The sequence below is a fragment of the Polypterus senegalus genome, chromosome 5 (genome assembly GCF_016835505.1).
Source record: "Polypterus senegalus isolate Bchr_013 chromosome 5, ASM1683550v1, whole genome shotgun sequence".
NCBI classification, from domain to species: domain Eukaryota; kingdom Metazoa; phylum Chordata; class Cladistia; order Polypteriformes; family Polypteridae; genus Polypterus; species Polypterus senegalus.
This window is the reverse complement of record NC_053158.1, coordinates 1,586,507-1,607,123: the sequence shown is the minus strand read 5'-3', so window position 1 is coordinate 1,607,123 and position 20,617 is coordinate 1,586,507. Positions and strand designations below refer to the sequence as shown.

Here is a 20,617-nt window from a genome sequence, read left to right as displayed (position 1 = left end):
CACCTTGCATCTATCTATCTATCTATCTATCTATCTATCTATTATATAGTGCCTTTCATATCTATCTATCTATCTATTTATTTATTATATAGTGCCTTTCACTCATATCTATCTATCTATCTATTATATAGTGTCTTACACATCTATCTATCTATTATATAGTGTCTTACACATCTATCTATCTCTCTATCTATCTATCTATTATATAGTGCCTTTCACATCTATTTATCTATTATATAGTGCCTTTCACATCTATCTATCTATCTATCTGGTGTTTCTGTCTCATGTTCTCCCTGTATCTCTGTTGGGTTTCCTTCAGGTGCTTTGGTTTCCTCCCACAGTCCAAACACATGCATGTTGGGTGGATTGACAAAGCTAAACTGGTCCTAATGTGTGTGTGTGTGTGTGTGTGTGTGTGTTCACCCTGTGACAGGTTGTTCCATCCCTAAACCCCATGCTTGGAGAGACAGGCTTCACCCCACCATGACCCTGCTCATGATAAGCAGGCTTGGTAGATGGTCTCCTATGGTCTGTCGTATTTATCAAAGCTTCCGCTGAGTTTTATGAGATACACGATTGGCAAAAAAATAAAAAAGTGAGATTTCAAAGAACAGAAGAGACCCTGCTGGCCAGAGAGGAACAGGCCTGCTGTGGTTTTTCCGTTTAGTGAAAAGAAGGTTTGGCTGCTCAGACGTCCAGCTGATTTCTTTCCAGTTCATGCCAGGCTGTGTTCATGTGCTGTGACTAAAGTTGTATTGAAGTATTTTGATGTGTCTTACTTTAGTGTCACAGGGTCACAGGGCTCTAAACCCATCAGTCTCTCTAGGAGTGCCCACCTGCAGAAGATGCCTATACAGTAACTCTAAGCATTCTGGTGCCCTGTATGAGTGACCAACTGGACATTCAGCTTTAAAGCAGACTTGTTAATGATGAAGTGCTGTTTGATTAACTGACTTTAACAGTTTAAAATGGACAGTCTTACCAGTGTGACCAATTCATTGAAATGTGTGTTGGGCCTTGCTGATGGCCTCGCTACGCTGCAGCGTCTCATAGCGCCTTGAGAAAGTCTCCAGACCCTTCACGTCTCACATGATTCCTTACGTCACATCCATGCACTAAAATCATTTCCATTCCTTTTTTTCCTAATCAAGCACCATTCAGCACCACGAACGAGAAGGTGGAAACGACTCAAATTTAATAAAAATACAAGGCTGACAAGAGCATTCAGACCTTCAGTGAAGCCCCCTTGGCAGCCATTCCAGCTGGGCGTCTTCTTGGCTTTATTGCTGCACTGGATTTGGTGGATTTCTGCCACTCTTCTCTGTGGTCAGGGTGGACGGAGACCATGAGTGGACGGTTATGTTCAGGGCTCTCCAGAGGGGCTCAGGCCTGGGCTTTGGTCGGACCACTCGTATATATTCCCACTCCAGTGTTGTCTCGACTTGTCGACTCTTGACTAGCGTCAGGTCCAGAGAGCTTTGAGGAGGTTTCAGTTAAGGACGTCTCTGCGCTTTGCATTGTTCAGGTCACCTCAACCCCTTGTGGTCTCTCAGGTCCTTGATGGCGACAAGCAACTGGAGAGCTGCCACCACCACCGCCAGCACCACCATTGGAACTGTAGAGCGCCCGCTGTCCTCCAGTCATCTTGGAGAATCTTATTTCTCAGTATGCGTATCCTTCATGTGCCCCCTTTTTTTGCAAACTCCAAGTGGGCTTCCATGAATATTCTACCAAGGAGAGACTTCTGTTTAAAAAGGTCAGAACAGTGGTGTGTTACAGTAATGGCTGTCCTTCTGGAAGTTTCTCCCATCTCTACGCAGGTTCTCTAGAACTCATTCAGAGTGGCCATTGGAGTCTTGGTCTCTTACACAAATGCTCAGCTTGGCGGGTGGTCAGCTGAAGGAGGACTCCTGGTTGATCCAACCTTCTTCCATGTAAGGATTGTGGAGGCCACCCTAGTTGTGTGACTTGTCACAGTTCTGTCTCTAAGCTCCAGGCAACTCCTTGGACTTCATGGCTCAGCTTCTGGGACCGCTGGGAGCAGACGTACCAGGGGCGATTTTAACACAGCAGCGCGGGTGGCGCCTGTCTGGATTTGGAGTTTTGTAATAATCGGGAAAGAACTGAAGGTGCAGAGGTGATTGGACCACTGGGGTCATGTGACCAGATTATAATAGATAGATAGATAGATAGATAGATAGATAGATAGATAGATAGATAGATAGATGTGAAAGGCACTATATAATGATAGATAGATAGATAGATAGATAGATAGATAGATAGATAGATAGATAGATGTGAAAGGCACTATATAATGATAGATAGATAGATAGATAGATAGATAGATAGATGTGAAAGGCACTATATAATAGATAGATAGATAGATAGATAGATAGATAGATAGATAGATAGATAGATGTGAAAGGCACTATATAATGATAGATAGATAGTTAGATAGATAGATAGATAGATAGATGTGAAAGGCACTATATAATGATAGATAGATAGATAGATAGATAGATAGATAGATAGATAGATAGATAGATAGATGGGAAAGGCACTATATAATAGATAGATAGATAGATAGATAGATAGATAGATAGATGTGAAAGGCACTATATAATGATAGATAGATAGATAGATAGATAGATAGATAGATAGATAGATAGATAGATAGATAGATAGATAGATAGATAGATAGATAGATAGATGTGTAAGGCACTATATAACTGGTGGTCTATTGTTTTGTGTCCTGCCATTGTTACACATCTGTCAAACCTTCAGTAATATTTTTCCAATGTTAAGATGGAGTTTTCATTTTTTACTACGAACTGAAGACGGTGAGTTTTCACAAACACAATGGCAGCTGCTCTTGGATCAGACACTTGCTAAAGTCCTTATGGCCCACTCTTCAGCCATATGTGCCCCCTGGTGACAGAACTTTCACTATGTTTTGTTATTTTATTACTATTTTTTTTTTTATTTACTGTGAAGATGATGCCAGGCTGTTGGCACTGTCAGTGTCCTCATAAGTGGTACAGGTCAGCGTCCCGGCTCGAAGTGACCCCCCTCCCCTCGAAGAGCGGGCCACGTGGCCACAGGACACACACACACACAGAGGACGCTGTCCTGTCTCAAGTGGCAGAGGATGTCGCGCGAGTCGTTATCGGCGTGTCATCTCGAGGTGAGAAATAAGAGTGGGCAGGCCGGGCATTTCTTGCACAGCTGTTTTCTTTATTCTTGTTCCATGTTTCGTGAAACTTGACCTGCACGGGGCACACGTGTCATTTTTAGCACCGAGCTGCACAGTCTCGTCATCTTGGAGGAGGTCAGCGGCAGGCGATTCGGCTCCATCAGTCGTCCTTTTCAACGAAGACTTCCCCGTGAAGCACCTTCCTCCTCTGGCGGAGCATGTGGAAGAAAAGTTGCGGAAACACTGCGGGATCAAGGAGACAAAACGGAGGGTCAGTCAAGCAGAACGGAGTTACTGACCCACCATAACACAAGGCGTCTTTATGGCGGAGCAGAATGACCTGAAAATAAAGCGAAAGAGCAACAGAAACAGATACACAAATAATGGGGTGGGGGGTTTCAATTAAAAAGAATTTCAGTTAAGTGGTGGGGTGCCATTACCCGGTCAGTGGCACATTCACTAGGTTGGATTAAATCCCTGTAGCCCACCCTCCATAAACTAAGCTGGAGACCCCCGAGCTGAATAAACAGTGGTAGCCACAGAGGTGTTGTGTTTTTTTGAATCCACTAGGTGGCAGCCTTGGACAAGAAACGATGAGCTCGAGTGTCCTGCAGAAGGCAAAGGAGGAGGGAAGGAAGCAACGAAATGAGGAGAGTATGGAGGAACATTGAGGAGAAAAGTAATTAAATAAATGGATTGTCAGGTATGGATGAGAGACCATGTAGGAAAACGTTTGGATTGCAGCTAGAAGAGGCTAGCAGGGGGCGCTTATACTGTGCTCTGTGTGTGGACCCCAATGCCCTAAGGCGGTCACTGTGATTAAAAGCAATGGTGCCGTCCTTCAGAGGTCATGACTGTCTGTGGTTGTTAACGATCCTTTGATTAAAGAAAATGCATTTAATTACTACAAATGATTGTGATGCACCATTTGTTAGAATGTAAAACGCAACATATGTTTCTCTGTTATATGCCATTTGCAATTAATCTTTGTGATGTGCCATCTGTTGAAGTGACAAATGCAACACATTGTGTTACGACAAATGGTTGTTACGTGCCATCTGTTATGATGACCAAACCAATTTATTTTATTACTAAAAATGATTGTGCAACGCCATCTGTTGGAATGCCAAATGCAATGCACGTTTCTATTATATGCCATTTGGTATGGAATTTGTAAAAGCAGTGTAAAGGTTTGGAATGACAAACGGAATGCATTAATACCAATGCTTGTGATTTGCCATTTGTTGGAATGAAAAATACAATACACATGTCTCTGTCATATGCCACTTATAAAAAGCATTGTTAATGTTTGTGATGTGCTGTCTGTTGGAATGAAAAATAAAACACATTTTATTACTCCTAATGGTTGGGATGTGCCATCTGTTAAAATGACAAAAGCAATGTATACTTATTAATATAAATGTTTGTGATGCACCCTCTGTTGGAGTTACAAATGCATTGCGTAAGATCTCTGTTATGTGCCAGTTGGTTTAGGACTTTTAAAAGCAGTCCCACACCATCTGTTGGAATGGAAAATGCAATGCATTTTATTAATATGTTTGTGATGCGCCACCTGTTGAAATGACAAATGCAATGTATTTTATTATTACAAATATTTGTGACGTGCCATAGGGCATGGGATTTGCAAAATCAGTGTTCATGTTTGTAATGCACCATCTTTTGGAATGACAAAATTCAATGCGTTTTAATACTACAAATGTTTCTGATGCACCATCTGTTGGAATGAAAACCGGACTGACACAAAGATACACAAGCACTCATCTTATTAGGTGGATACATGAAGAAATGAGTTAGAAAAGACTGTTTATTGATATTCACTTCCTGTATCATTTTATTATTTTCCGTCTTTGCATTTTACATTGCATTTCCTCATTCATTTGGTCAGAAATATTTCTGCAGGGCAACCCTAACAAGAAGTTAAAGGCTTTGTGCTTTCCTGAGTTTACCCGTATGAAGAGCCTCTGCTTCGCTGGCGCCATTTGACTTACGTGGTATGTAGGAGATCATCACGATGATCAGGAAGTAGTAGTAGTCAAACGAGACGTTGTACTTGTTGGGAAGCCGCACTGAAAACATGCCCGACTTCTGGACGATGGGTAAGGCAGCATAAATGGTCATCAGCTCTCCGGCCACTCCCACGGGATACAGGATGATGAAGAGGTTGTACCTGTGGTGGAAACAGCGGTCAGTCAGACTCAAGTGTGACGCGGTGCTACAAGAATGGCAACTTAAAAAAAGGACAAGACAGGCTATGGGGGCAGATCTGCTCAGGCAGTGTGGTCGGCACTCTTTTGGACAGAGCGTTTCCCCTCTATCTGTTATATAGCGCCTTTCCCGTTTTTATGTTACATAGAGTGTGTCCTGTCTGTTTTATTGTGTCTTTTCTCTCTGTCTGTGTATTATATAGTGCCTTTCCCGTTTTTATATTATATGAAGTATTCCCCATCTATTATATAGTGCCTTCCCACTGACTAGTCTGTTATGCAGTGTCTCTTCTAGTTTTGTATTCTATTGAGTATTTTCCATCCTTCTATCATATAGCGCCATGCCCACCTATCTTTAGAGTGTCTTTCATATCTGTTTATTATACAATGCCCTTCCCATGTTATATGGAGCTTTTCCATCTCTTTTATAGCGCCTTGTCCATGTATTTATGAGAGTGTCTCTCCCACTGATCAATCTGTTATGCAGTGCATATCCTATGTTAATATTATATGGAGCATTTCCCATCTGCTTATTTTATAGTGCCTTTCATCTATCTATCTATCTATTATATAGTGCCTTTCACATCTATCTATCTATCTATTATATAGTGCCTTTCACTCTATCTATCTATCTATCTATCTATTATATAGTGCCTTTCACTCTATCTATCTATCTATCTATCTATCTGTCTATTATATAGTGCCTTTCATCTATCTATCTATCTATCTATCTATTATATAGTGCCTATCTATCTATCTATCTATCTATCTATCTATCTATCTATCTATCTATCTATTATATAGTGCCTTTCACTCTATCTATCTATCTATTATATAGTGCCTTTCACTCTATCTATCTATCTATCTATCTATCTATCTATCTATCTGTCTATTATATAGTGCCTTTCACATCTATCTATCTATCTATCTATTATATAGTGCCTATCTATCTATCTATCTATCTATTATATAGTGCCTATCTATCTATCTATCTATCTATCTATCTATCTATCTATCTATCTATCTATCTATCTATTATATAGTGCCTATCTATCTATCTATCTATCTATCTATTATATAGTGCCTATCTATCTATCTATCTATCTATCTATCTATCTATCTATCTATTATATAGTGCCTTTCACTCTATCTATCTATCTATCTATCTATCTATCTATCTATCTATCTATCTATTATATAGTGCCTTTCACTCTATCTATCTATCTATCTATCTATCTATCTATCTATCTATCTATCTATCTATCTATCAGCACCCTTCCATCTTTTCCTGTCCAGCTCTAATAAAACGCCTCATCCCCAAGACTGCTCACCTAGTGTGACATTTCTCATTTGGCGTGCTGCTCTGGCACAGATGCCCACATTTGCCATTCTAACCTGCACTCTGTGCCACCAAGTCCAATCGGAAGAGGGTGGGGGGCGTGAGAAGCAGACGAGCTCCTGAGTTAAGTATAATCGGGGGCATAAGAGGGCAGCAGGCATGACCTCCGCCTCAGAGGATCATAAAGAAATGTACAAAGTGCATTCCATGACCAAAACAGATGGCCTTTAAATGACGGCAGCTGAACACGAAACCCTCTGGAGGGCCGGCAAGATGATCTGGAAGTTAATGGCCCACACCGGTGTAGAGCTGTCACGTGAAGAGACTCGAGTGCGGGTGAGAGCCATAGGCCGCCATGCTTCGTTTCACACTTGTTTTGTGGGTGCTGTCCTAGAGAGAGCATCGTGACCAAAGGTGCCACACAAAAAAAGAAAAACACAAAGTGTGTGACATGCACCACGTGGGAATCACCAAGAAAAGCAAGTTGTGTTGTAGGCTCAAACTGTGCCCTGGACAGTCTAATATTTGAACTGTACAGTGCCAGCCTCACCACAAGGCACCCAAAAACGCTCACAAGATGCAGAAACCTCAAAGATCGATGCCAGGGACTCCATAAGCATAAGCTTATTAAGATTCTAAATAGTGGACACATCAAATGTGACTTCACAACTCTATTAAAAATGATTGGTCGAATTGGCACACATGACGTGTTCCCCTTAACATCCTCCCCGACATCCAAATATGCGACAAATCCCCAGAATTTCATTGAAATGGATTTAGAACACCAGCGTGGTGTTTGGCACATGCAGTTGATAAAGCTGACAATCTTGGTGGCAATGTCTGTTTTCTCCTTGCTAGCATCAATGACAGTAAGACGTTCTGCAGATTTCTTTAGTTACATAAACGGTGCCCCTCGGAGGCCACAGAGCGCTCTCAATATTACCAGACTTCAAGGTTCCCGGGGGGTGAGTGCCCCCCTAGGTGCCCCGAGCACATGCCCCTTAACTTTTAAAAATGACACCCCTGGGGTGACGTCACATAGCGCATTGACCGGCTCAATCTGGCTGCCATCTGTTCTTTTGTGAGTCCACACCTTTTCTTTCTTTTTAACTTGGAAGAGTTTTACATGAAAAGATCAGGACGAAAAGGTCGAGGAAATGCGGGCGACATTTGTCAGTAAGTGTCGTTGGATGTAGGAATTGGCAAGCAGAAAATTCAAAGGGGCATTCAAACGGTGCAAATTAAAAAATAAAATAATAAAAAAAAAGATTATGGTGTTCAGGTGTTCAAAGAGTTAATCTCAGTGAATTTATGAAACGTTCTGAGCAGCCTAAACAACGGGGAGGCTCAGCAGTTAGCGAATCCTCAGTCTGATCGACGTGCTCAGCCAAGCAACCCGGAGAGGAGCGCAGAGTCGAGCGCCGGCGAACCTCCAGAGCTCCGCGAGTACAGCCGTCAAGTCCAGTTTGATTGACAGGAATCCCGCCCCTAGACACGCCCACTAAAACCGAGCTCCGCAGCCGCCGGACAAAGACGACCGTCGAGTGAACATCAACGTGCAATCTGCTCAGAGGAGCTTTCTGATGTGCAGAAGGAACTCGTGGGTCTTCTTGCTTTCTTTGGAAAAATGAGTACCTCGGACCTGAATATACACGATGTGTGGAAAAGTCTCGCTGGGGTCACATGCCTTGCCAAGAAGACATCGTCTTTGTCTTCCTTCCTTTTCTACGTGTGTTTATATGTAATTCACAAATCACCAACTGCAATAGCCATGTCTGTCTGTCCATCCATCCGTCTGGCAGTCTGTTCATCTGTTCATCGGTCTGTCTGTGTGTTTGTCTGCCTATCTGTCTTTATGTCTGACCATCCATCCGTCTGTCTGTTCATCTGTTCATCAGTCTGTCTGTCTGTCCATCTGTATGACTGCCCGTCTGTCTGTCTGTCTGTTCATTTGTAGGTCTGTCTGTCTATCTGTATGTCTGTCAATCTGCCCGTCTGTCTGTTCGCCAGTCGGTCTGTCTGTCCGTCCGTCTGTCTTTCATCTATTCATCAGTTGGTCTGTCTGTCCGTCCGTCTATCCATCCGCCTGTCGGTTTGTTCATCCATCCATCTGTCTGTCTGTCCATCCATCTGGCAGTCTGTTCATCTGTTCCTCAGTCATTCTGTCTTTATGTCTGACCATCCATCCGTCTGTCTGTTCATCGGTCTGTCTATCTGTCCATCTGTATGACTGCCCGTCTTTCTGTTCATTTGTGGGTCTGTCTGTCTATCTGTCTGTCTGTCAATCTGCCCGTCTGTCTGTTCGCCAGTCTGTCTGTCTGTCCGTCCATCTGTCTTTCATCTATTCATTGGTCAGTCTGTCTGTCCGTCCGCCCATCCGTCCACCTGTCTATCTGTTCCTCATTCGGTTTGTCTGTTTATTCATCCATCCATCTGTCTGGCTGTCTGTTCATCTGTCTGTCTGTCTGTCTATCTGTCAGTCTGAGCCGGAGTTGGGAGGTAGAGTGACGGAGCTGGTGGGAGGAGAGGAGGATATTTATTGTTATTATGGATTTATTGGCTTATGGTGGTGATTGTGGTGTCAACTGTGGTACAATAGCAGAAAGAAGAAATTAAAATTATTTCTGATACTTCTAACTGGTGTCTGGATGTTTGTCTGAGGGGTTTGACAGGGCAGCAGAGACCCCTAGTGCCACAACAGTCATATGAAAAAAGTTTGAGAACCCCTCTCTGCCTGCATAATAATGGACTCTCCTTTCAACACAAAAGATATCAGTGGTATGTCTTTCATTTCCTAGGAGTACTGCGGTGTTTTCTGAACAAAGATTTTTAGTGACGCAGTATTTAGTTGTATGAAATTAAATCAAATGTGAAAAACTGGCTGTGCACAAATGTGGGTCCCCTTGTCATTGTGCTGATTTGAATGCCTGTCACTGCTCAATGCTGATTACTTGGTATGATGAGCTCGTTAAGCCTTGAACTTCATAGACAGGAGTGTCCAATCATGAGTGGTCAAAGGTATTTAAGGTGGTCAATTACAAGTTGTGCTTCCTTCCTTTGACTCTCCTCTGAAGAGTGACAGACAGCATGGGATCCTCAAAGCAACTCTCAGAAGATCTGAAAACAAAGATTGTTGAGTCTCCTGGTTTAGGGGAAGGCTACAAAAAGCCATCTCAGAGGTTTAAACTGTCAGTTTCAACTGTAAGGAATGGAATCAGGAAATGGAAGGCCACAGGCACAGTTGATGTTAAACCAACCCAGCAGGTCTGGCAGGCCAAGAAAAATACAGGAGCGGCATATGAGCAGGATTGTGAGAATGGTGACAGACAACCACAGATCACCTCCAAAGACCTGCAAGAACATCTCGCTGCAGATGGTGTATCTGTACATCGTTCTACAATTCAGCACATCTGTATGGCAGGGTGATGAGATAGAAGCCCTTTCTGCACTCACACCACAAACAGAGTCGCTTGTTGTATCAAATGCTCATTTAGACAAGTCAGAGTCATTAAGAACAAAGTGCTTTGGACTGATGAGACACAAATGGAGTTATTTGGTCAGAACAAAAGCGCTTTGCATGGCGGAAGAAGAACACCACATTCCAAGAAAAACACCTGCTACCTCCTGTCAAATTTGGTGGAGGTCCCATCATGCTGTGGGGCTGTGTGGCCAGTTCAGGGACTGGGGCCCTTGTTAAAGTCGAGGGTCGGATGAATTCAACCCAATATCAACAAATTCTTCAGGATAATGTTCAAGCATCAGTCACAAAGTTGAAGTTACTTAAGCAGGGGTTGGATATTCCAACAAGACAATGACCCAAAACACAGTTGGAAATCTACAAAGGCATTCATGCAGAGGGAGAAGTACAATGTTCTGGAATGGCCGTCACAGTCCCCTGACTTGAATATCATCAAAATCTATGGGATGATTTGAAGCAGGCTGTCCATCAAATTGAACTGAACTGGAGAGATTTTGTATGAAGAAGGTCAGAAATACCTCCGTCCAGAGTCCAGACACTCATCACAGGCTACAGGAGGACAGCGTCTGGAGGCTCAAAGGAGCAAAAGGAGGCTCAACTAAGTATTGATGTCATATCTCTGTTGGGTGCCCACATTTATGCACCTGTCTAATTTTGTTATGATGCATATTGCATATTTTCTGTTAATCCAATAAACTTAATGTCACTGCTGAAATCCTACTGTGTCCATAAGGCATGTCAGATATTAAAAGGAAGTTGATACTTTGAAAGCTCAGCCAATGAGAAACAAAAATCCAAAGAATTAAGAGGGGTTCCCAAACTTTTTTCATATGACTGTATTATGTACTTCCACCTCATTAAGTAAATCCTCACATTTGCTATGAAAGGTCAGACCTTTTCATTCCATGTTCACATGGTGCGCACTTTCTTGAATACAGCACTTGTTCTCTACTGTTGTGTCATCTTCTTTAAGCACATTCATTTGATTGATTCACTACACGGAATCCTGCTTGTGTTTGTCACTAGTAACACATTCTTATTACAAGATGGCCTTGATGGTCTGAGAATTAAATACAAGGCCTTGGACCAAAGAGCCACGCTGCACCCCCATGTGTTCACACCGCAAAAATACAACCTGTAAAGCAGCCTGGCCTGGTGGTCTCTAATGAAAGGCGCTATATAAAGGTCACATGCTCTCTAATGTAAGGTGCTATATAAAGGTCATGGGCTGTCTAATGTAAGGCGCTATATAAAGGTCACATGCTCTCTAATGTAAGGCGCTATATAAAGGTCACATGCTCTCTAATGAAAGGCGCTATATAAAGGTCACATGCTCTCTAATGTAAGGCGCTATATAAAGGTCACATGCTGTCTTATGAAAAGCGCCATATAAAGGTCACATGCTCTCTAATGTAAGGCTATATAAAGGTCATGGGCTGTCTTATGAAAAGCGCCATATAAAAGTCACATGCTCTCTAATGTAAGGCGCTATATAAAGATCACAAGCTCAGACTCCACAACGTTGTTTCTGCTAGCAGCGTCATCACTTTGGATGCTTTGCTGCATTTCTGCTAACACTGGTGCGTCTTCAGTGCCGAGATCCAACCTGATTATTTTCAGGCAACTCCCGCCTGCTCACCAGCAGCTCAACAACTTCAGGTTTACTGTTAGTGAACTTCACTGGCATCCACCAATACGGCGTGAGAAGCAAGCGATGTCTGCGTTCAGGCTGATGCCAAAGGGTGCAGGGTTGTCACAGCTGTCCCCTTCTTTGTAGGATGCCCTCTGTGTCCACACACAATTGTTACTTCATAACCAAGATCTCGAGGGACCAGCAATCCAGACATCATACGGAGTCCAAAAAGCTTGACATTAAGCTGGACTCTATTTTTGAGAAACATTTTGTTTTCTCACAATCTCAAGAAAATGCTTCCATTTATTGAAGAAGACAAAAAACAAAAACCTAATGATACGGCACATCCTCTCTTAGCGTCCATTGAAGTGAAATATTAAGCTAACACCAAATGAAATTCAAGGAGAGGAAAGCAGTCAAGGAAAACATCGTGTTGAGCGTTCTGAAGATGCTTAACCGGAGTCGAGAAAAACCCTTTAGTTCTGCCTCTGCTGAGGAATTCCTTCAGGGTGTTGCTTCCCCTCTCATGGCTGGGATGTGAATTTCGGGTTTTGGGATTATAAACTCTGAGATTAAATAGCCAGTCGCTGACCATCAGATTATAGCACCTCTTTGGTGCTCACCATCGAGTTGTGGATGTTTATGTAATTTGAACACAAGTAGCTCAAGTGGCAGATGGTGTCAGCGGTGGGATGTCAGCTGCTTTCTACTCACCGGTTAGCCGTCACACAGGTTAGTCAGTCCACTGCACACAACACTCCGTGCAAATCAAAAACCTCTGAGCGAGCGACTCCACCTGGCCCATTTAATGAAGTACGGCAAGTGGTTGAGCAGATTGAAGGTGTAGAAGGAATATCGAGTAATCTCTGTCACCGTCCACACAACCAGGAACAGAAGGACACTCTCTTCATTCTGGATCTTCCCCAAAATAAAAGGAAAAGAGAAAAAAGATGACGTAAGAGAAGATCGTGTTCAAGGAAGGAGAACGCGAACGACATCCTAACGCTCTCAGCGTGCAGAACAGCAATACAAATCAAAAGGGATCGGCTTGTTTTGCAACTCCGGCTCCACCGTTTCTCCACTGTGTAACCATTTGCTTTGCGGTTGTCCCTTCACCTTGCAATTAATTGTTAGTTAGGGATGGAACTTCTCAAAAGAACTACGAAAGGTCCCGGTCGCCTCAGCTCAGTGTAGGCCTGAAGTACGAAAGTACAAGACCTGACCACAGAGTAGTAGTCTACATTATAAGGAGTTTAAAATTAGCTGTGGTGTTGTATGAGGAAGTCGGGAGTGGCAGAGAAGTACGTGAGAGTGGCACAGGATATGAACGAGGGAAGTGTGACAGCGGTGAGGTCTGCGGTAGGAGCGATGGAGGTGGGATTACATCAGGGATTGGCTCTGAGGCCTTTCTCATTGGGAGTGGTGATGGACAGAATGACAGACGAGATTAGACAGGAGTCCCCGTGGACTGTGATGTTTGCTGATGACATTGTGATCTTCAGGTTGAGGAGACCCTTTAGAGGTGGAGATATGAGAGGAGAGCAATGAAGGTCAGTAGGACCACCAAGACAGAATACGTGTGTGTGAATGAGAGGGTGGAGAAGAGAGTGTCAGGAGTGATTTGGGATCAGCAAGAGTGACAGGGAAGGTCTACAGGATGGTAGTGAGACCAGCAGTGTGATATGGGCTGGAGGCGGTGGCACAGGGGACAGAGCTGGAGGTGCAGAGTTAAAGATGCTAAGATTTGCACTGGGTGTGACGAGGATGGACAGGATTAGAAATGAGGACATTAGAGGGTCAGCTCAGGTGGGACGGTTAGGAGACAAAGTCAGAGAGGTGAGATTGCGTTGGTTTGGACATGTGCAGAGGAGAGATGCTGGGTATACTGGGAGAAGGGTGCTAAGGATAGAGCTGACAGGGAAGAGGAGAAGAGGAAGACCTAAGAGGAGGTTTATGGATGTGGTGAGAGAGGACATGCAGGTGACGGTTGTGACAGAGCAAGATGACGAAGACAGGAAGATATGGAAGAAGGTGATCCACTGTGGTGACTCCTAATGGGAGCAGCCGAAAGAAGAAGAAGAAGAGGGTCACCATAGGACCTCCACAGGACAAAACACCCCCTGATGTGACTCTCCTTTCCCGAGGCTCTCTTGATTTCATTGTGGGTCCTTTCCTTTTCTATTCTCTGGGCCTCATGGTGGGACAGGGGGAGTTAGGAAGGGTGAAGGCCTCCACTTTCACTTTATTGGTTCTGTTTCCTCTTTCATTTCCTGCTGTTATTCCGTTTACAGTTTAATAAAATGACAAGTTTGAAGAAAGGGCCTCAAATTGAAGGCCCGCAGCACCCAAACAGGCAGCGGCGGAGTAGCGGAGGTGTAGCGGCTACTTACTTGTTTAATGCTATTCGTGACAAACCAGACCATGAAGATCCTTGAAGACACTTGGACCCCAGTGACAATCACAGAAGTGCGCACTATTCCTTGACACAAAAAAAAAGAAAGAGAGAGAGAACATCGCAAAAGCAGAGATACGATTAACAAAGGGAAGCGTTCAACGACGGGAAACGGCAGATCACAGGCGATGTCCACTCACCAACGGCGCAGTGAAGAATCTGAAAAACAAAGACACAAAGGAGAGAAGGAGAGAGAGAGGTCACCAGGTTTGTCTTGTATCCACTGGGACGCTCAACATTTCAAGGCCAGGACTTGAACCTCAGCTGAAAAGTACAAAACACCATAAGAGAGCTAACCGGAGAGGAAGCGTAAGCCAATCCCATCGGCGTGACAGCGGGACTCTCTGGGGTTTTCATCAGAAGGAGCGTTTTATTGAGTAGCAGGGTGATGCCTCCATTCACTTTCTAACCTTCTTCCTGAAATTCTTTTGATTTAAAGGCCCATCAGATCCCCACACAAGTGTGCTGACAGAAGTGACACCGCGGTGACGTCAATCTGGACTGATATACGGTGGAATGCAGGAGGTCTACAGACCCCTTCACTTTCTGCCCCCTTGACTGTGGTGTACATTTGTTTCGAAACAGAGAAAGGTGTCATTTCTGCCCATCGGTCTGCACCCAATAACCCATAATGACAAAGTGAAAATGTGTCTTCAGAAAGGTTTGGCAAATGTATTTAAATCCAAAAACTGAAACCTCTCCTGCATGGGAGTCTTCAGATCCTTGGCTGTGGCCCCCAGATTGTGGTCAGGTGCCTCCTGTTAGCTTGAATCCTCCTTGAGACGCGGGCAGAACTTGACTGCCAAGCTGGACTGTATGGCCATCATCTAGAAAGTCACATGTGTCCCTGTGTATAGAGGGTCCCACAAGTCACACTGCGTGTCTGGGCAAACACCAAGCCATGGAGTCCAGACAGCGATTGAATTGTGGTGAAGCACAGATTAGGGCATGGGGGGTCAAAGCAGTCCTAAGGCTCTGTCCGCACAGGAGGTCACATCTATGGTTAGAGGCCCAGGCATTTACGTTGTCATTTGTAGTGGCGTTCAGGATGACGTTTGTGATATAGCGGGTCCGTGGCTCCAAAAGAATGGCCGGGTTTTAAATTAATCAATTTGGCCGTGGGGCAGCATGGTGGCACAGTGGGTAGTGCTGCTGCCTCACAGTTAGGAGACCCATCTGGGTTCGCTTCCCAGGTCTTCCCCGTGTGGAGTTTGCATGTTCTCCTCATGTCTGCCTGGGTTTCCTTTCACAGTCCAAAGACATGCAGGTTAGGTGGATTGGCGATCCTACATTGTGCTTGGTGTGTGTGCCTGATGGCTGGCCCTACCTGGGGTTTCTTTCCTGCCATGCCTGTGTTGGCTGGGATTGGCTCCAGCAAACCCTGTGACCCTGTAATTAGGATACAGTATAGTGGGTTGGATAATGGATGGATGGATAATAATAATAAATTTTATTTACGTAGCGCCTTTCCCATAATAATAATAATAATACATTGTATTTATGTAGTGCCTTTCCCATAATAATAATATATTTTATTTATAAAGCACCATTTCCATAATAAAAATAATAATATCAATAATACATTTTATTTATATAGCCTTTCCATAATAATATATTTTATTTATATAGAGCCTTTCTCATAATAATAATAATAATACATTTTATTTATATAGCCTTTCCCATAATAATAATACATTTTATTTATATAGCGCCTTTCCCATAATAATAATAATAATAATAATAATAATAATAATAATAATACATTTTATTTATATAGCGCCTTTCCCATTATAATAATATATTTTATTTATATAGCGCCTTTCCCATAATAATAATAATACATTTTATTTATATAGCGCCTTTCCCATAATAATAATAATCTGCGGTGGGCTGGCGCCCTGCCCGGGGTTTGTTTCCTGCCTTGTGCCCTGTGTTGGCTGGGATTGGCTCCAGCAGACCCCTGTGGCCCTGTAGTTAGGATATAGCGGGTTGGATAATGGATGGATGGATGGATTTGGCCGTGCCAGTCTCCGTGGGCGCGCTCAGGCAGCTGCGGGGAGTTGATGTTATTTTGGAAGAAATAAGTGGATTGGACTGGCGAGCTTTGTTGGGCTGGATGGCCCGTTCTCGTTGTCCCAAGTGTTCTAATGTTCTAATTGAGGCGAGTCACACCTGCACGCCAGGGGGCGATCGTTCTCAACTGCTTCATTGGCTTCCTGCGGTGCGTGCGATTGAGCCGTGATTGAGATCAGGAAAAGAGAAAGAACAGAAAAGAGACGCATAGAGCGGAGATTAATGGACAGAAGGCAAGGCAAGAGTTGGAGTTTGGGAAGAAGGAGGCGGACAGGGACGGTCCCTCAGGAGGAGGCACGAGGATCACTCCTGATGAGAAGCCCCGAACATGAGTGATGGCTGCACTCTGGGATGTCTTCTCATGATTGACGGCTGTGGGAGCGGGATCGGGGTCTGGCAGAATGTCGTGGATCGGACAGCAGAGACACGGGGCCAGGAATGTCTGCTCATGTCGGTGTACGTCTCTCCTTGCTGCAAGGCTCAGGTCGGTTTGAAGAAGGAAGCACTGGGGAAATGGAAGGTTTTAAAGACTCCCGTCAGTATTTTAACTCTGTTTTTAATGGAAGGATTTATTGACATTGTAACCATCCATTTGACTGGTTTTAATGGGATTAGGCACAATGGGCACTGCTTTGGTTGTGTTTGGTTTGGTTTTAAGAAAAGCTCTGTTGCACTTTTCCACCATCCCCTCGCTCCAAGTCTGATTTTGTTCCCCTTTGCCAAGCTCATCCGGTTACATTACCGACAGTGTTGGGCTGGCGAGGCTCCCAAATTGGAATGAGGGTGCCATGAAGCTGGACCTGCACCTTCACAACGGTACATTCGCGTTCGTTTGTCTCTGATAAACGCCAGCCTGCAGCCCAGATTGCAGTTTAGTGTGTTGACCTGTGGGGGGAGCAGTGATCAGGCAGGCCAGAGTGTTTTGAACCTGTGGGGTCCGAGGTTCATCCTTCATTGGATTGACGAAATAAGAACACAGACCTGAACCTCGACCTCCTGGTGTTAAAAATCCTCCTGATACGGCGACGTAAGCAGAGAAAACATCGCCGGCGCTACGGGGGGTCAGCCTCTGATGGAAGAAAGGAAGCTTGTGTGAAATCTGTGAAGAGAGGGGACGGTTTCTGCATCAGTTCCCCCAATACCGTCGGACGTCAGTTTCGAGTTTTGATTGTCTGCTGCTGCTGCGACACGCCGGTTAACACACACGCAAGTCACTGTGAGCCCTGAAGAGCGGCCACGTGTCACCTTGAGGTCAGCAAATACACAGACAGTACTGGCGTGCGCACTCAGCCACCCACCCACCGGCATTAATAATCCATCTCTATAAGAGCCAACGTCTGTCTGTCTGTCTGTCCGCTTCTCACGACAGAACTACTTCACGTTTTTTTTTTCTAGAATTTGCTTGAAGATTCTGGTTGATTTTACGACTTGACTCATTGCGCTAAGAGTCAGAGTTCACCTGCGGTACCAAATTATTCGTGCGAATCCGAGAGAGACAGAGAGACGCAGCGGGCCGATGGGAGTGGGGCGGGTCCTCAGGAGTAGGGAACTGGGCGGGGCCTTCTACTCACTCACATGTCAGCCTCGGGGCGTGTACCTTACATCCACTTAGCCAGCGAACGAGAGAACTACTTCACGGATTTAAATTGGGTTTTTTTTCCAGAATTTGCTAGAACATTCCGGTTGATTTTGCACCTTCTCTCATCGCGCTATGTATCAGAGTTCGCTTACAGGAGTGATTGATTTGGGCGAATCTGAGAGACACATAGCCTTGGTGCCTCAGGGCGTGTTTAGATTGGGTTTTTCTAGAATTTGCTTGAAGATTCTGGTTGATTTTACGACTTGACTCATTGCGCTAAGAGTCAGAGTTCACCTGCGGTACCAAATTATTCGTGCGAATCCGAGAGAGACAGAGAGACGCAGCGGGCCGATGGGAGTGGGGCGGGTCCTCAGGAGTAGGGAACTGGGCGGGGCTCTACTCACTCACATGTCAGCCTCGGGGCGTGTACCTTACATCCACTTAGCCAGCGAACGAGAGAACTACTTCACGGATTTAAATTGGGTTTTTTTTCCAGAATTTGCTAGAACATTCCGGTTGATTTTGCACCTTCTCTCATCGCGCTATGTATCAGAGTTCGCTTGTGTCACCGATTTATTTGCACGAATCTGAGAGAGAGAGAGGCTGCGGGCTGAGCGGAGGGGTAAGGGGGCGGAGCCCTCCTCACTCACGAGACAGCCGCTGTTCGAGTCGCCATGTGTTGGAGCGCACCTTTTAGCTAGTTTGTCCTGTTTCACTATTACCCGGGTAGAGCCGCCGGGGGACAGCTAGTAGTAGATAAAGTTACGTCATTCGCACAAACCTGTAAACTGCGTCGAGTTGTCCATTATTATCGTTATCAGGGGCTCCTACCATTCTGATGGAGAGGGTCCCCCCATTACCCTCGCCTTGTTCTTACACATAAGCTAACTTCCCTCCATTATTTCTAACGTCTTAAACAACAAGAAAGCATAAAATCCACAAACTACTACCATCCCCACACGGCGACTGCTTCCCCCTTTTCCCGGCTTGTTATTCTCGACTGTTAGCAGCATAAAGCGACTTCTGATCCTCTTTGGCCTTCTATCAGAAGGTGAAGAATGACACATTTCTATTAATATTTAGACTGTAAACATTTCAATTGAAGCACACTTTTGAACATTTCATTTATTCAAAGCACCCAGTCTTGTTTATCATGGACTTCGACCTCATCAAGTAAATCCTTCCCTTTAATAGGAACACTTTGAATTAAAGCAGCTTATGCTATTTCAGAGTTTTTCAAAATTTAAGAATAATATAAAGGAGAGGCAACACAAAATAAATAAATAAATCACCACTAGGAAATCCAAAAACATTACCTTTAAACAAAGACCAGAAATCAATAACCAGATAATTCAAACACAAACATAAAACTGAGAGCCAAAGAGCAGGAGAGCAGCTCGGTGCCACAGTGGCCGCTGAACGGGCTGCTCAACCTTATATAGCGCAGGGGGCGGAGCCTCAAATGCTGTGTCCGCTGGCCCCGCCCCCTTTGGGCTCCACATACAGCAGCCAAATTTAACAGACAAGACACAACAAAGCTGACCTGACACTTAACATCAAATCAGTAAACTAAACATTTACAAATACAACCAACCTAAACACAAGCAGCAGCATTTAGAAGGATGGCAGCCCACTTAAGCCCGCGATGAAATCCCAGCTGTGTAACTGCAAGTTACTATGGTGGGGCACCACAGGAGAGAGTGAGGATCAAAGCATGAAGACAAAGTAAAAGGACTTCTGACGGCCCCACTGGGTCCAGCTACACAATCCCACTTTACACGTCTGCCCACCCTCTCCGCCAGTACTATTCACTTTGTTTCCACGTCTTCCTCTACAACTCCCAGCTCTGGCAAAGAGAAATCCCCTTCAGGGTAGGGAATGGCATCGTAAAGACCTCCAGCCATCTACTGCGAGTGCCCTTTGCTGGCTCCAGGTGTCCCCGCTTCCCTGAGGCTCATGGGTGATTTGAATAGCCAGACACCCTCAGGCTTTCCCATGCAGCCTGGCCACCATAATGTGGCCAAGGGTTCAAACCCTCTGCAGCCACGCAATGCTCTGAAGGAGCTCCACAATCCATCAGCCATAAACTCCCAGGGCACCATTAAAATACTTGAAGAATAGTGACACATTCTGAGCCTGTCACTGTCATGTCTCCGTCCTCCCAGCTGATGGCACAGAGGAGTTTTCATGCCATCCATAGCTTCACTCAAAGATCTGAATCAAGTGGCTGCTATTCAGTTGTTGTCTCACTCATTGATACAACTTCAGAAAATGAAGGACTGGACATTTAAATTAAGAGGGTCAAAGTGTGCAGAATGTAAGTTAGTAGACCACAGTGTCCATCAACATGGCAGGGAAGTAGTGAGTAATGATGCCCACCAGGGGATCTTAACTGGGATCTGACACCTTGCTGGGATGACTTCTGGGTGATCAACAGCAGTGTATCCCAACCACTGGGTGGGTCACAGGATGACTGATGGTGGGACACAAAGTGGTTCACTAGGAGGCCTCTCTGACGATCAGGCGTGACGCTCTGATGATTGTATTTGAATCACCAAGTGGGACATCTCTACCCACCAGAGACTCACGAAAACACTTAATAATGGAAATGTGGTTATTTATAGCACTGCAATTACAAGTAAAGA

The 20,617-nt window shown here is 44.5% G+C and overlaps 1 protein-coding gene across 2 annotated transcripts in view; it reads right to left on the bottom strand.

The window, feature by feature from the left end:
* Positions 1 to 3,212: 3,212 nt before the first annotated feature.
* The window catches only part of hacd1 (3-hydroxyacyl-CoA dehydratase 1), a 41,470-nt gene continuing 24,065 nt past the window's right edge, over positions 3,213 to 20,617 (bottom strand). The window contains exons 3-7 of one of the 2 annotated variants that reach the window (XM_039754271.1): positions 14,461 to 14,479; positions 14,259 to 14,341; positions 12,665 to 12,786; positions 5,203 to 5,381; positions 3,213 to 3,436 (exon numbers count right to left, since the gene is read on the bottom strand). In XM_039754271.1, coding sequence (XP_039610205.1) covers positions 3,354 to 3,436; positions 5,203 to 5,381; positions 12,665 to 12,786; positions 14,259 to 14,341; positions 14,461 to 14,479 — 486 coding nt within the window. In that variant the 3' untranslated portion in view covers positions 3,213 to 3,353. Of the gene's footprint in view, positions 3,437 to 5,202; positions 5,382 to 12,664; positions 12,787 to 14,258; positions 14,348 to 14,460; positions 14,480 to 20,617 lie in introns of both variants that reach the window. The other variant, XM_039754270.1, reaches the window with a different exon arrangement.